The sequence below is a fragment of the Barbatula barbatula genome, assembly GCF_947034865.1.
Source record: "Barbatula barbatula genome assembly, chromosome: 1".
Taxonomy (NCBI): domain Eukaryota; kingdom Metazoa; phylum Chordata; class Actinopteri; order Cypriniformes; family Nemacheilidae; genus Barbatula; species Barbatula barbatula.
The window spans coordinates 17,967,694-17,982,695 of NC_136766.1; the positions used below are offsets into that span (position 1 = coordinate 17,967,694).

The following is a 15,002-nucleotide window of genomic DNA, read 5'->3' on the forward strand; positions in this document are numbered from 1 at the left end:
CTGTTAAGCGGATGGTGGATCAAACACGGCAAGGTCGTAAGGTTGGGTTGAGAGAAGGTCACGCAATTTGCATTAAAGGTGCATAAATAGCCTAATCTTACAACAAGTAACAGACACGCACACCCTCAAGCCCTCTACCATGCAACAAGTTAATATGTATAAGATGTGAGAAGGAGAGACTGTGTGGTGAAAACAAGAGAAATGTGTGTATGCGTATAGTAAGTCAAGCTGCCATAACAGAAGACTGAGGTTTGCAGAGTACAGTAGCCAGACAAACACCAGCGAAACAAAGTGACAGTGTTTACTGCTAGTGTTTGGACTGGGTTAATTCACAGAACTGAGGTCTGCGAGGAATGCTATGTAATGCCCTACAATCCTTGCTCAGGTTTCTCTCTCTCTGTGGGTTCATTACTAGAGGGGACTGACTAAAATCAGTATGCTTGTTGCTAGGAGACATGCACAAGTTGTTAGCCCATCTGGCATAAACTTTCCTGAATGTGTGAACAGTGTGTATGTGTTTAGGGACAGAGCACAATTGAACTAGTTAAACACAAAGACACACACACAAAAGACAGAAGTGTTTGCATGTATGATCGGTTTACATATTTTTATCCTTTCAGTCAAAGCTTTTATGTGGATGAAAAGGCTCATTGGATCCACATAAGGTGTAAATTATCTTTATGAAAAATAAATTAGTCTGTTTTGTAAAAGCAGTATCTTATTTAGGCTTAGATACAGCTTAAGCTGTCAACAACATATGTAGCTGGTGGTCAGTCACCAGAGAAAATGGAAGGCCCTGTTTTAACTTACATCAGTTATTCACTAAAATTTCAGTTATTCATTGTTCAAGAAACATTTTATGTTTAACATTAGTCTAGATTGTCTCTTTGAGGGGAGGTTACTTTTTATATGAATTTACAGTATGAATAATATAATATGCAATATAATTCGTTTTTCCAAATCCTATTATAATACAGTGGAACACAAATAAGCAGCTGATTATTAAATGTCCAGTGTGTAATTCTTGGGATAATCGCCTTCAGAGGTGTATAAAGAGTACTTGTACTTACAATGAAACGTTATGTTTTTATTACTTTAGAATGAGCTATTTCTATCTACATACACCGCGGGTCCCCTTGCACGTAATTCGCCATGTTCTGTCAGACGTCGAAGTGTTTCGAAAGGGAGGGTGGAGTGAGCGGTTGATTGCAATTTACAATCTTTCCGCTAGATTTCACTGACTGGACCATTAACCTTTACATATGTACGTACCAGTAATCATATTAAGACAGTTTCATCAGACGCAGATGCTGGCCCCAAGTTAACTTCCGGTCTGTGTTTAGTGGTATAACAATTTATTTTATTTTAATTGTATGTAAATATTCATTCATATTAATATAAAATTGTATATTATAGTTATACATTTTAATTTAAAACTTCTCAACACTTATTGATTCTTTGCGTAGGTTTACGGGAAGTTACGTTTGTTTATATTGTTGCCGCTGAAACGATCCACAGCAAATAAGTACTAAAGAGTGAAAATACACAGTATGTGTAACGTTTCTTATGGTCTACTGCTTACAGTATGAAGACCGACTACCAGAACAGAAATTGGTGGTTTGGAGTCTCTGCTTTTGGTCTTGTTGGATGTAAACAATCAAGGTTGTTTGGCTTCCACTTTGCTTCCAACCTTCTGGTTATGCGTACCTACGTCATCAGTGTTGCGTTACAAAAAAAGAAACTTAAAATTTAAATAGAACAGCAAACATCAACTTTTTATCTTTGGCAGTAGCTTTATTGTTTTATAAAACTTGGATTAGTTCCACATAACATCATTATGGAAAAACACCACCTTCATGGTCCCGGTGACTGATATTCTGTGCTGATCAGAGGTGTTTAGATTTGATGACGTCATGCTGAGTTTTACTGTTGTCTTTTTATCTTTTCTTGGATAGCAGTCTTGGTAGCTTTATACTTGTTTGTTTGTGGCTTTTGATGGACAGTAGCCTGAGGCTGTGTATGATGTGGATGTGATCTTTGCATATATATGTGTGTATGTCTTTGTTTTTGTGTGAGACCGTGAGTTTTGGTGTAGCCTTTTACATACACTATACATTATTTGGAGAGAGAGAGGGGATATATGTGTATTGACCTTATTTAAACAACTGGCTGTCCAGCCTCATGGGTCTGAGTGCCGTATTTATTCTTCTTTCTTTCTTTCTTTCTTTCTCTCTCTTTCTCTGTCACACACAAACAGACGCAGGCATACGTTGTGTAAACATGCGAACAGACCTCTCAGTGTGTCCAGTAAGTACAGAGAGCATGTCAGCACGAGTCCACGTTTTGGGGCCAGGGGCCACTGTGTGTGCGACTATGTTTATTTGTGACCTTGAGTTTCCTCCCCTCCCCCTCAGGCTCGGGTTTACCCACAAACACACACACACACACATGATCATACTCGTGCATGCATGCACTCGCACCGGCTGGCCTCACCATAGCAACCAAAGAGCAACATAGGGAAACAACCTGGCAGCAGCGGATAGGAAAGCAAGAGATAGAGAGATGAAGAAAGAGGGAGGGGTGGTGAAAGAAAGAGACAATATAAAGGAAGGAGACTTTTTTTTAATTGGGGAGAAAGTCAAGGTGCAAAAGGTGAGTTGGTAACATGTATCCTAAAGTACACCAACAAGAGAATGTTTAATACTCCACACCCTACACATGCTGTTCGTTTGTACATAGGCCTTGTCTTCATAATGTATTTAAAATCTCACAGAATCTTTCAACCCAGCAACACAACAGTGGAGGCGAGACGTGGTTATTTAGCTCTGGATTTGAAAGGCAACCCATGGAGGCTATTTTCGCTCCTGTTAGGTTTATTCCAGCTATGGGACATGTGACTGTTCTTAATGTCAGCAGTTTAATATAACCTGTGTCAGGAAAGGAGGTTACAAGAGTGCAGAGACCGTCCTCTTGTGAAATTTCACACAAACACACTGAGGATTTCATTAGGCCTGCCGACATGACGTGAGCTAATGAGAGGATGAACGAGAGGATGTTTCCTGTGGCTGCTGATGCCACATCACCTCTCCTGGTTCTTGTTTTTAAGCATGTTTGTTGTGTTGTTGACGTTTCATTCCTTTCTTCTTTCCTCTCGACATGAAGCCTTTAAGCTTTTCTTTGGGATTAGTAAGAAGAAAACAAGTAGGAGAGAGGAGGTTTGTGAAAAGGAGTGATTCCAGCATTTCAGTCTCGGTCATCTATCTGAACAGGTGCTGATACGGGTCAAGCTGTGACAGATGTGTTCAGGCCGGAGCTTCATGCTGAACATTCCCACCTTTGAGTAGGGTTTTTTTGTAGACTGGTAATAAAGAGTGAAATGACCTCAGTTGACCTCACTGATAGAAAGATTTTAGCAGCTGTATTAAACACAGATTAGGGGGGCTGCCTTCTTCAGTAGGGTCTAGCAACACCAAGAATGTAAAAAAAGTTCTTGCATTACAAACAGTGTTGTCATATAAAAAACGAATGACTTGTTTTCTTACACTTGAAAAATTATTCTAAACTAATTTGGTAGTCGGTATGAATCTTAATGACCTGTGGAAAACATTTTACCATACGAAATTGACTCAAAACAAAAAGATCATGTTGTCAAGTCGAGGGACTTTTTGGTTTTGCACTTTTTCTGTCTGCTTTAACCTAAAGAATGGACAGTTTTATTGAATTTGTAAGTCATAAATTAATGTATGTGTGAATTATTCTTTTTAAAGGACCTCTTTGTGACATTTAAGCCAACGTGAAATAACGATGTACTTCTGGGCTGGTTAATTTACATAGTTTATCTTTATATCCATTTTGTTGGTGATATAACTGGATCCGTTATGCTATGGAATTCTCAATCTTTACAGATCTATCTACTCCACATACTAACATCTGGTGTCATCAAATGCTTTATTTAACATTTAAATAGGTCACATAATGGAAATAATGTGGGATGTGAGTGCCATTTGATTGACCTCGGTCATAGCCCAACAACAGTGGCTTTTGAAGAGGCATTATTTGACACACATACCTGCTTAATAATGACTTAATTCCACAAATATATTGTACAGTTTGTGGCATTTATGTACAGGTTATGAAACATTTGCAATAATATGTGTTTCATAATGCCATGTATTTTCTTTTAAAAATTTCAATAAAATGTTATATAGGACAGCAAACAGTTCTGGGGCACTTTTACATACACATCAAGATCTCATTTAGTTTTTCCTTGCACACACAAATACACACACGACGAAAATGAATTGTCCAGTATAGTTTGCTGCTGTTACCGTGGGTTGCAGGAGTCCCACTGCTGAAATAAATCCCACATGTACATGATGTTGGTGAGGTCATGGCTCATCTCATTCGAGCCCTCTACCATCTTCAGGTCTTTGAGCATAAACATGGCCTTTGCTCCTGAATTCCCCAGTGCCTGACTGCCCTAACCAAGAGCGAGAGTTCAACAATGTGTACACTATATTCATCCTCCATCCTTGTGCTTGGACGTCCCTGTCTAGAGAGACCTGTTTATCTCTGATGTTCTGTTTATCTTCTGTAATGGTCAAAGAAGCAAGAGTGCTTTATAGAGAGAGATTAAACGGTGCTCTTGTGAAGAACTACCCATATAGCTTCATTTTATTTTTTGGAAAGTGAATGTCCAATCTAGCTCATACCCTTTTCTTTGGAACTGCTGCCATTTAATTTCCTTTAGAAACATAGTCATAGCATGGCTTTGCTTTTTTAAATTATTCAGGTAGTTATGTCTTTAAGTGTAATAACACTATGCTGCCTGGGCAACCACACAAACCAAATCCCACCAGTGTCCAATTCTTCCATTCTATTCTGCCTTTTGATTTTCCCCACCATCTACGTCTTTACCCCTTTGCGCACATATCTGGCTCGGTTGTCTAGATTTGTCAGTTTATGTGATCTAAATGCATGCTTTCCTCATTATTGTTTTGCTGTGGTTGGCTTGGTCATCTTACCTGTGAATGGTCTCTCTCTCTCTCTCTTCCTCCCTTCTTCTTTTGCTTCCATTACGTTTCTCTCTTTCATTCCACTGGTATGTATAGTTTGCCAACCATAACATTTCATAACAACAGTGGAGAGATTGTTAGGAGCAGCTTGTGTGCTCGACCTACACCCAACCACACACGCATGTCAGCGGAAAAGCTTCTCTCCAGTTGGGAACTTCTCACCTGTCCAGGAAGTTTATTGGCAGGTTGGGTGTACAGAAAATACATAGTTCTGGGCAGGGCAGGATGCTGTCGCAGCGGCTCGCTGTGGATCAGTCACCAGTTGACGTATGATTGGATACCCTGGTGTGCATCAAGAGGAAGGAAAAGCTTCTGTGAACGTTTTTTGTTCTGGAAAGAGACCTCAGAGAATGATGTGTTACATTTAATCATTCACTTTTTAATGGGTTTCACTTCCCATTTCCGTTTTCACATGTTAAAAGTCTGTTTATACTTTTTTAGCAGCAGAAATAGAACGTCTTTCAGGATTTGTTTTTCTTTTCTCACTCTTTTTCCCGCAAGCTTTTCAATTCTGCTTTTATATTTTTCCTTACTCATGACTTGAAAACTTGTCTTTATGTTTTTGTCTGGATTGTAATGACCAGCTCCAGTGTTTTGTATTTGCATTGGAAAATGTGGGCTAATGTCTGATATTAACGTCCACAGAGAAAGAATGGGAAGCAGTTTCACACATGCAGGATTTTTGTGAACCCATAGAGGAAAATTTATGTAATGTGAATGGAGAATTGTGATTTAGTAGATTTTCAGTGCTTTCAAACATATACATGATTGCATAGTGACCCCTCTCTCTCTGCTGTACTTTCATTGCAGTTATATATTATCTGTTTATTTGGGTTCGTTGGAGTATTCTTACAGTCTTATGTACAACCAGAATGTCAACCATTTTTAATTGTGGTTTGGAATTTTTAAGATGCTGCTCATCTTGCAGAAATAAAAATATAAATGCTGATTGTGAATTGTCTCTCCCAACAGCTTATTGGCTACAATGAGAAGCCTGTAAATCTGCAGATGTTCATCGGGACGGCGGATGACCGCTATCTGAGGCCGCACGTTTTCTACCAGGTTCACCGCATCACAGGAAAAACCGTCGCTACAGCAAGCCAGGAAATTATCATTGCCAGCACAAAGGTTCTGGAGATTCCTCTACTTCCTGAAAACAACATGTCTGCCAGGTAGATCTTTGACATCAATCGGATTCTCTCAGACCACTTAAATACTTGCTGACATTGTTAGAATTAAAGCAGCAGATCATTTGTTAATGTATAATTTGATAAGCTCTCCTCAATACGTTTTATTGGTTAAATATTTGCAAAACCTACAGATAAACCTCTGTTTGGTAAAATAATATTTACTATATTTTGCCACTAAACCATATCTGTTGATATAACAACAGATTTAAATGTATTATTCAGCTCTGAGTTATTATAGTTTTGTTGTTAGTTTTCATTCATTGAATTAATATTTCAAATTATATATTTTAAGATTTTTATGTTAATTTATATTACTTTTTTTTAGCAATTTTGTTACATGCTTTTTTTTCTTTTAGTTTTGTTCTTGTTTGTTTATTATAAATGTAGTGCTTTAAACTTGTTTCAGTTCATTCTTGAGGTTTCAGTTCATTTAAAGTTTAGTTTAAGCTTTTAAGCCAATATTTGATTTGATTTCAATAAACAGAAAGTTTTCATTTTAGTCAAATAAGATCTGGACTCTTTTTGTTAAATGGTGCACATATGCTCCTATTGCTATCTGATTGCTATCAGTCCCAAAAAATGAATCCCAAAAGTAACGAATGTTGGATGATGGATATGTTTATGATACTCGTCTTCTCTGAGGTTTCTTCTTGCTGTGTTTTTCAGTATTGATTGTGCTGGAATCCTGAAGTTGAGGAACTCTGACATCGAGCTGAGGAAAGGAGAGACAGATATTGGACGGAAAAACACTCGGGTTCGTGTGGTGTTTAGGGTTCACATCCCACATCCCAACGGAAAAGTGGTCTCCTTGCAGGCTGCATCTATTCCAGTGGAGTGCTGTAGGTTTCGCACAGACCGATACACTAATGTGCACACACACCCTTAAGTGCACAAAAGAAACGCACATTATTGTCCCATGTGTAAATTCGATTTTTTGTATGTGTCAATATATAGCTCAGCGCTCAGCGCAGGAGTTACCTCAGGTTGAGAAGGCCAGTATTAGCAGCTGTTCTGTGAGTGGAGGAGAGGAAATGGCCATCACTGGCTCCAACTTTTTCCCTGACTCAAAGGTCATCTTTCTGGAGAAAGGTCCTGGTAAGAGTTTATTACTGTAACTATAATAGCAGCTTATTTTACAGCATTTTGTGGTCAAACTGTTTAAATAACCGACAAGTGATGTCATACAAAACTGTATTATAATATCTCTTGGTATCACCGTGAGCTCTTTCTTCTCATATTATAATTTTTTATTTCTAATCAATATGTCACTTTTTTTATTTGGTAAGAAGCCATGTGCTAAATGGCATTATACACCATTGGCAAGTCATTATCATAAAAACGCCCAGATCGCCAGATGACAAGTCCGCCCCTGCTAGCAGTGCCCTTGAAACTGTATAGCAGAGAGTGCAACTCTTAACACCATAGCATTATGGAGGGTGACACTTCCAAAATACTAAATATTTTAGTGTTATATAATGCCATGTTTTTACAGTTATTCACAATATACAGCTACAGTAATTATATGGAGCATTATACAATTTTTTGATGCATTACAGTGTTAAAAAAGTGAATTTGCAGTTATGCCTGCACTAACCTCTAAGGATGAAACAATCAGTGCCGATCCTAGACATCTGGGGACCCTAAGAAAACCTTTTTGAAGGGCCCTTGACATAATAGTTTAAACTAGATATAAACATAACTGTACACTGTAAGAAGTAAAAAAGAATAAATCAATTTACACACTTAAACAAATAAAAAAAAAAAACATTAAAGAGACAGTGAGAACAATTCATTCTAAAATAAAGTTCACATTTTGTTTAACATGTAAATGATTATTTTCCTTAATGAATACGTGGCTTGGAACCATCTAGCTGTAAGAAAAACTATAATGCAAATGTGGTGTGTTTTCCCAACTAAATGAGTGATTAACAAAAATAAAGCACGATAAATATAGTTTACTTAATAAAGCAAAGTGTACGAAAACACATCAATAATTCTCTAAATTTGATTGCACAAACTAAAAATTATATTGTAGCGAGGTAGGCGGGACGAGAGCCGGGATGCGAGGCTTCGGTCTCGTATCACGGAGGAGATTGTGGAGCATAAGAGGACAAGCAACCGGACCGTCAGTGAGAGAGGACCGGGCCCGGACATGTTTAGTTTGTGTTTATGGTTTATGGCCGGCAGTGTACTGTGAGGTGGCTGCCGGTCTTTTACTTCCGTGTATTTGTAAAAACGTTCTTGCATAATTTGGCAAAAACAAAATAAGAATGGCATTACCTGCCGCTCACAGATGTCCGAGAATGTCACAGTCACTTAATAAATTAAGTACTAAAAGGAAATTTCTAAATGATACCTAAAGTTGGATCCGCGAGTCATAAAAATAGCGTCTTAATTGTTTACAAAAGGGTTTTGGATTCGGTACTCAAGGGGCCCCCTGGGGGTTTGGAGGCCCTAGGCAAGCTGCGTAGTCTGCGTATAGGAAGAATCGGCTCTGGTAACGATATTATTGATATCGTGTTATCGCAATAGCAAAATTGTCTCAATATTATAGTGGTCACATGAGTGTATCAAACGATAGGTCCTCCAGGCCTATCATAGAGAATGTTAGAAAAAAATAATAGACCTTTGGCAAGGTCCATGTGGTGCAATAATATTCTTTTAAAAAGGGATTTTTAGGTCATTTGACCCATCTCATACTATATCCTCTAATCATAACTGTTGCTTAGAGATATGAGTTAAAGAAAAGAGGTTGCTTAGGCCACGTTTCTAATTTGTCATTTTTATTATTGCGAGAAGTATCGGAATGTGGACTTTATACTGAGGTGTTACCGTACAGAGTTTACATAGTTGAAATTATGAATATTTTAACAAAATCTAAAATATTCTTGGTGTTAAAGAGAAGAAAGCCAGCTCTGTTTGCCTGGAAAGCTAGAGCTATGGTTTAAATGTGAAACCGTGCCGATTTCTCTCTTCCCGGTTCACAGTAGGATTTGATTGTTTTTCTTCAAAAGGTTTATCTTTGCTTTATCATCGTCTTGACCTCCCACGATTTCCCTTCTCCTCTGAAGGCATTGTGTGTGCGTGAGTGTGTGTACGTGTGCGTGCATGCGTGTGAATGTATGCAACTAAACACACCTACATACACACAAATACCACTGCGCTCAAATACAAACTTTTCACGCACTCCATACACATGCAGACACAGATATACATGCACACATAAATGCAGTCTGCACGCACCTACATGCACAACATGCTAGGCCTATGCAATCGTGCACATTGGCAAAAAGATGCACAAACAAAAACACACCATAATTTCCTTATATTTATGAACTTTGTTTTTCCACACAAGGTAGATTTATGGTTGGCCGTGTAGTAGCATGTCACTGATCTTCTGGAGATCACCTGTAGTCCTCAGCATCTGCAGGGAGGCTGCTGATCGCTCACAGTCTCACACACTAGCTCAAGAAAAGACTTGAAAAGACTGAATGAGAACTGAGTATAGTAACGTGCTTATAAACATTCATGAGGATCCGTAATTCTTCATAATACACATCACAATTTTGTTCTACTTCATAAACTATTTCAACCCACAGTTTTAATATTAAACAGTACACCTGAAGTGTACGTTTGTTCTGGTGGTGAATTTTTTTTATTAAATCAAAAAAATGTTTAGTCAGTGCAATATAATTTAAGTCAATTCAATGTAATCTCGATTTTGACAGCTAATTTGATTGTGTCTAACTTTATTCCCATTAAAGGATGCTTATTACTGTACATTATCGCTGGGTGTCGTTTACAAAAAAATTGATGTTAATATTTATTCAAGATAAATATGTTTGTTTTGCCCATTACATATATAAGAAAAATTCAAAAAACAAATAGCAGCTTTTTCATGAATGTGATTTTACAGAGTTAAGGCCATGCAGTATATTTAGCTTGTAATTGGGATAAATTAAAGTTAATTTTTTGTGACTATTGATTGGAAAATCTAAAGCTGTGGGTTCACTAGACCCACGAATTTGGCTGAATAACAAAAACATGAACACCATACAAGGGTATACTACAGCGCACACATTTTTGAGTGTACTGTCCCAGTGCGAGCTGTTGTTTGAGAATTTATCACATGATATATAACATTAACTTGGTTGTAGTAAAGTAGTATGCTTTCACAGTCACAGTAGTCAAGAGGCTTTATTAGACTGTGACTTTTTGGGGTTAGACTATCACAAGCTCCCAGCAGTTGTCCGTCTTTATAGATTTGTGTTGATCCTTTGAGTCTCACTGTGATCTGAAATCACTGAACAAAACCCTTACAAACATCTCCACAAGACTTGGTATTCACTTCACTTTCCTATTTCTATAATATTCAACAGATCTGGTGGAGAAATATCATTTTGTCCCTGACTCGTTCCAGTATGATTTGTGTACTGAAATACTTTGATAAGCAACTCTGTCTCTTACACTTTGTCTTCTGTCTCTGCATTTCTTTCCTGCTCATTTTTTCCATTGCTCATGGAGACACTCGTTCTTCAGTAATGGAGCACAAGTTAGGACCAGCCTCAGATGAAGGCAATGAATGAAAGGCATTCTGGGAATATGAGTCCTGGCCTGCCTTGAGCCTATTTGTGTGACTCATTCAATAGCAGTTTACACATGAACACAAACCCACTCAGTCAGAAAGACACTCTTTATAACTCACCTCTCCTCTAATTGGCACAGCGTGCCCACAGGAAAGTGCTAAAGGGGACCTGTACGGTGTTTGCCCACACTTTTGTTGCGATGTATAAAAATGGAAAGTTCTGAAATGTTAGAACAAGCAGGCTGGAAAATTGGCCCTCACATCTTGCCTTGAGCAACTCGGGGAAAAATTCATATCTTTTCGAGTAGGTGATCATCAGACAGCCTCTGTGTGATTTGTGAGATGTGTTCTGCATTACTGATTGTAGATTTTCCATCGCTCATCCAGTTGTGTTTTATATCAGTGGAATATGGCAGTTAAAGGCGCTTTCAGTAATTTTTGTGCTGGCTGATATGAAAGTTGTCTTGGACCTATACTGACATCAATTTGCGTCGATGCTGACAGAATCAAATAAAAAAGCAAACATTGAACTAACCCATGCTGGGCCCAGTCAGAGTTTATAGAGATTGGAAAATAAGTCAAAGCTGGCATGCGTTCTTGGGCTGAGTGTTGATTAAGTCTGGAATACATAAAATTATGCCCATTTTATTCCAATCTGCTATGGGTACAGTAGATAAATGGAGAAGATGGATCTTTCTGTAGGCTGGTACTAGGCTGTGTGTTTTAGAGGCATTTGTTCCTAGGGGCCATGAAAGAGGACATAGGAGAAGACGACTGATAATTATAGGTCTTATTTTGACAGGTTGTATCTAATGGAATTGACTGACATATTGACTTATTCTTGAGCAGTTGAATCTGGTATTTAACAATGTTGGATACAGTAAATAAATACAATGTTGTCAAGTAGTCAAATAAGTAAAGCCACACATCTAAATTGTAAGGTTGCTCTGCCCTTTTATTCAGGATTTGAAAGAAATATTGGTTAATTTGGTAACACTTTACATTAAGGTTTGTTAACATTAGTAAATCCATTAAAGGGATAGTTTACCTAAAAAAAGAAAATTCTGTCACCATTTGCTCAACACAAAGGAAAATATTTGGAAGAATGCAAGTAACCAAACAGATGTCATACCTCGACTGATTGATCGGGCCAATTTCTTTTATCTTTTAATTTATTGGCATCTGCCGATTGTGCCGCAAATTTGGCCGATTAACAGGCAAGTGCATCTGTGAGCAGCTATGTGTTGTTGTGGAACACACAACGCTGTCTCTTGCAGCATAACATTGTGATGTCCCCTCCTGCCTACTAAATTTTTAACTACCTGATAACTTCACAAGAAAACAGTAAAACTTAATTTATTGTTATCCTTCGTTCTTAATCTAGCCTTGTATATTTCATTGATTAATAAGGATGCTACTTGAGAGTGCAAGTAACTTTTTGGAAATCTGTTGTTTGCGAGCCTTCCACCACATAGTTCAGGCTACATGTATGCATGGGTACCAAAACCTGGTGACGACCCCGGCAGCTAAATTATTACAGTTGTCCGTATTGTATAGATCAGGGGTTCTCAACGTTTATGTGGCCAGGGATCCCATACAGCAATTTATTCTCTAACTAAAACAAATAACTAAAACAGTGCTTACTACAATTTGTTAAACAGAAACACATTTCAATTTAAATCACATAAATACCACTTAAACTTGCAAACAGTGGGTCATAATTTACACCTTAAGTAATCTACCTTAAAAGCTTTCATAAATCAACAGTAGCAAGACTGGCAAATAGCTCTTATAAACACAAACATTAAAATGAGGAAGATTATAATTTCAAGATTATTCATTACAATAAAGAGATGATTCACCCCAAATGAAAATTCTCCCATCATTTACTGTCATTATTTAGTGTCTTTCTTCTGATTTACACAAAACAAGATATTTTGAACAATATGGGAAAGCAAACTGTTTCTGGTCCCCTTTGACTTTCAAAGAAATGTTAAAAAGAAAAAAAGCACAAGAAATGTTTTGGTTACCCACATTCTTTAAAATATCTTCTTGTGCACAAGAAATAAACTCATACAGGTTTGGAACAACTTGAGTAAATGATGACAGTAAATGAAGTGATTGACGGATTGTTGTGCTATTTCACAATCATATCAGTGTTTCGTTTGAATATTACTGGATTTTAATACAAATTTATTATCATACACTGTGGTAGTCGAATAAAGACACAAAACATTGACAATTCAATATTTGACAAATAATTCATGAGGAAATAAGATGGAGTAGTAATTACTTGTATTTATTTAATTTGAGCAAACAGTGCTGCTCAGCAGATTATTACTGTTACAATTAACACACATACAATTGTGTGATTATAATCAAATTGTGTGTTTATAATTATAATTTATTAGCTTATTATCCTTTTATGTTGGTGGGTTGTAGTGACAATAATTGAGATACTGTGTACGCCTGAATATAGTTTTCCTTCTTTTTTTAAATTAAATCAAGTCAGTATTTCTTTTTTCAGAATTACGTGACATAAGTTTGCAATAAGGAAGTTTTTCTCAGAAATGTGAGATAAAAATTGGCTGTTATGAAGTGTGAATAGCAGCGAAACAAAGTCAGAACTGAGAGACAAATAGTCGCAATTGCCTTTTTATTTTTTTATTCAGTAGCTGAAAAGGTTTCATATACAAATGGCATAGCTACAAAACATCTTTATGAATATCAATTAAAAAATATCTGAAAATATACTGCACATTAAACTGCACAACTTTTGGCTAAAACATGCTGGTTAACTTTCCTGCTTAAATGTGTCTGTGGGTCGGACTCTGTTTAGGGTTGGTATTAAGATGCTTGCTGGTAGATTTTTCTATCAAATGGACGAAATAAGTGCACACAATTTACAAACGACCGGGGCAGATAAACATGCAGAGAGAAGCGGGTTTTTTAATTCTCTGACAGCCACGAGACACGCTGAACGCTGGAAGTGTGTGTTCGAAATCTGAAATCTAGAGAAAATATTCTGCTTGCTTTGTACAGTTTTCATCATTAAACCAAACTTTTAGGTCTTCAGCCAAAGTTTAGGTCCTGACTTGTTGTTTCCTCTCATTTACGCATTATGTCCGTAGGCGGTCCTTTGTGGCTGTTTAAACACATTTGACAACAAGAGCGTCTACTTTCCTGTCAGGCTTTCTACTGTCCTATAAAATAGAAAAAGACTCGAAGCTAAATATAACTAAAACTAATATTTCTAGGTTGTCACTTGCAAAAACCTTTACTCATTCGGTTCCTCTGTGGTGGAATGAACTGCCAGCCTCCACCCTAACTGCAGCATCCTTCACAACTTTCCAAAAACAGCTCAAAACACACCTGTTCCGCATTTATTTGACTAACCAATAACTGTCTATGTAAAAAAATCTTGTTGTTCATTCTCTCCCTTGCTTACTCCAGCTTTGATCCTCCTAGTAGCATGGCCTTGTAAACTAACGGTACTGTTGCGCTCCAACTTTTAAAAGTTTTTTTTTTTACTTAGATTATGACCATTTGACTTATAGCATCGGCCATCGACTGGCCTGATTTCTAAAAATCGGCCAGAGAAAAACTCTGTCAACCTCTACATCCCCCATTGACTCCCATAGTATCACATAGAAATGGATACAGATTTGCAACAATATGAGTAAATGATGACAGAATTTTCATTTTTGTGTGAACTGTCCCTTTAACTAACATAAACTAGCAATTAGCAATATAGTTTTATTATAATGTATTCATACTTGTTAATGTTAGTTAATGTCAATACAATTGGTCATGTTGTTTATGGCCTATTAACTAATATTAACATTAACAATGTTTGATTTAAAAGTATAGTAGTGAATGTTAAGATTAATAAATGCTCTAGAGTCTAGATGTATCGTTTAATATTAGTTCATGTTACCTAATGCCTTAACAAATTTTTTACAAACACAGCCTTATTGTAAAGTGTAATTTATTTCATAGATTATTTGTATGATTTTGTGTGAAAAAGCAAACAGAAGTGCACAGTGTTCATTTAACAAATGCATTGTCAAAAACAAGTTCCTAATGATTGATTTATGATACACCTAAAAAAATCAAACCCAAGAAAGTTAGAAAAAACATGTTTTTATCATT

General features: G+C 37.0%; 1 protein-coding gene across 1 annotated transcript in view; it reads left to right on the forward strand.

Moving 5' to 3' along the window:
* nfatc3a (nuclear factor of activated T cells 3a) overlaps nt 1-15,002 on the forward strand; it is a 61,070-nt gene that overhangs the window by 26,045 nt on the left and 20,023 nt on the right. Inside the window, exons 4-6 of the mRNA XM_079453510.1 lie at nt 6,048-6,247; nt 6,932-7,104; nt 7,220-7,360. Of these exons, the coding sequence (XP_079309636.1) occupies nt 6,048-6,247; nt 6,932-7,104; nt 7,220-7,360 (514 nt within the window). The remainder of the gene's footprint in view (nt 1-6,047; nt 6,248-6,931; nt 7,105-7,219; nt 7,361-15,002) is intronic.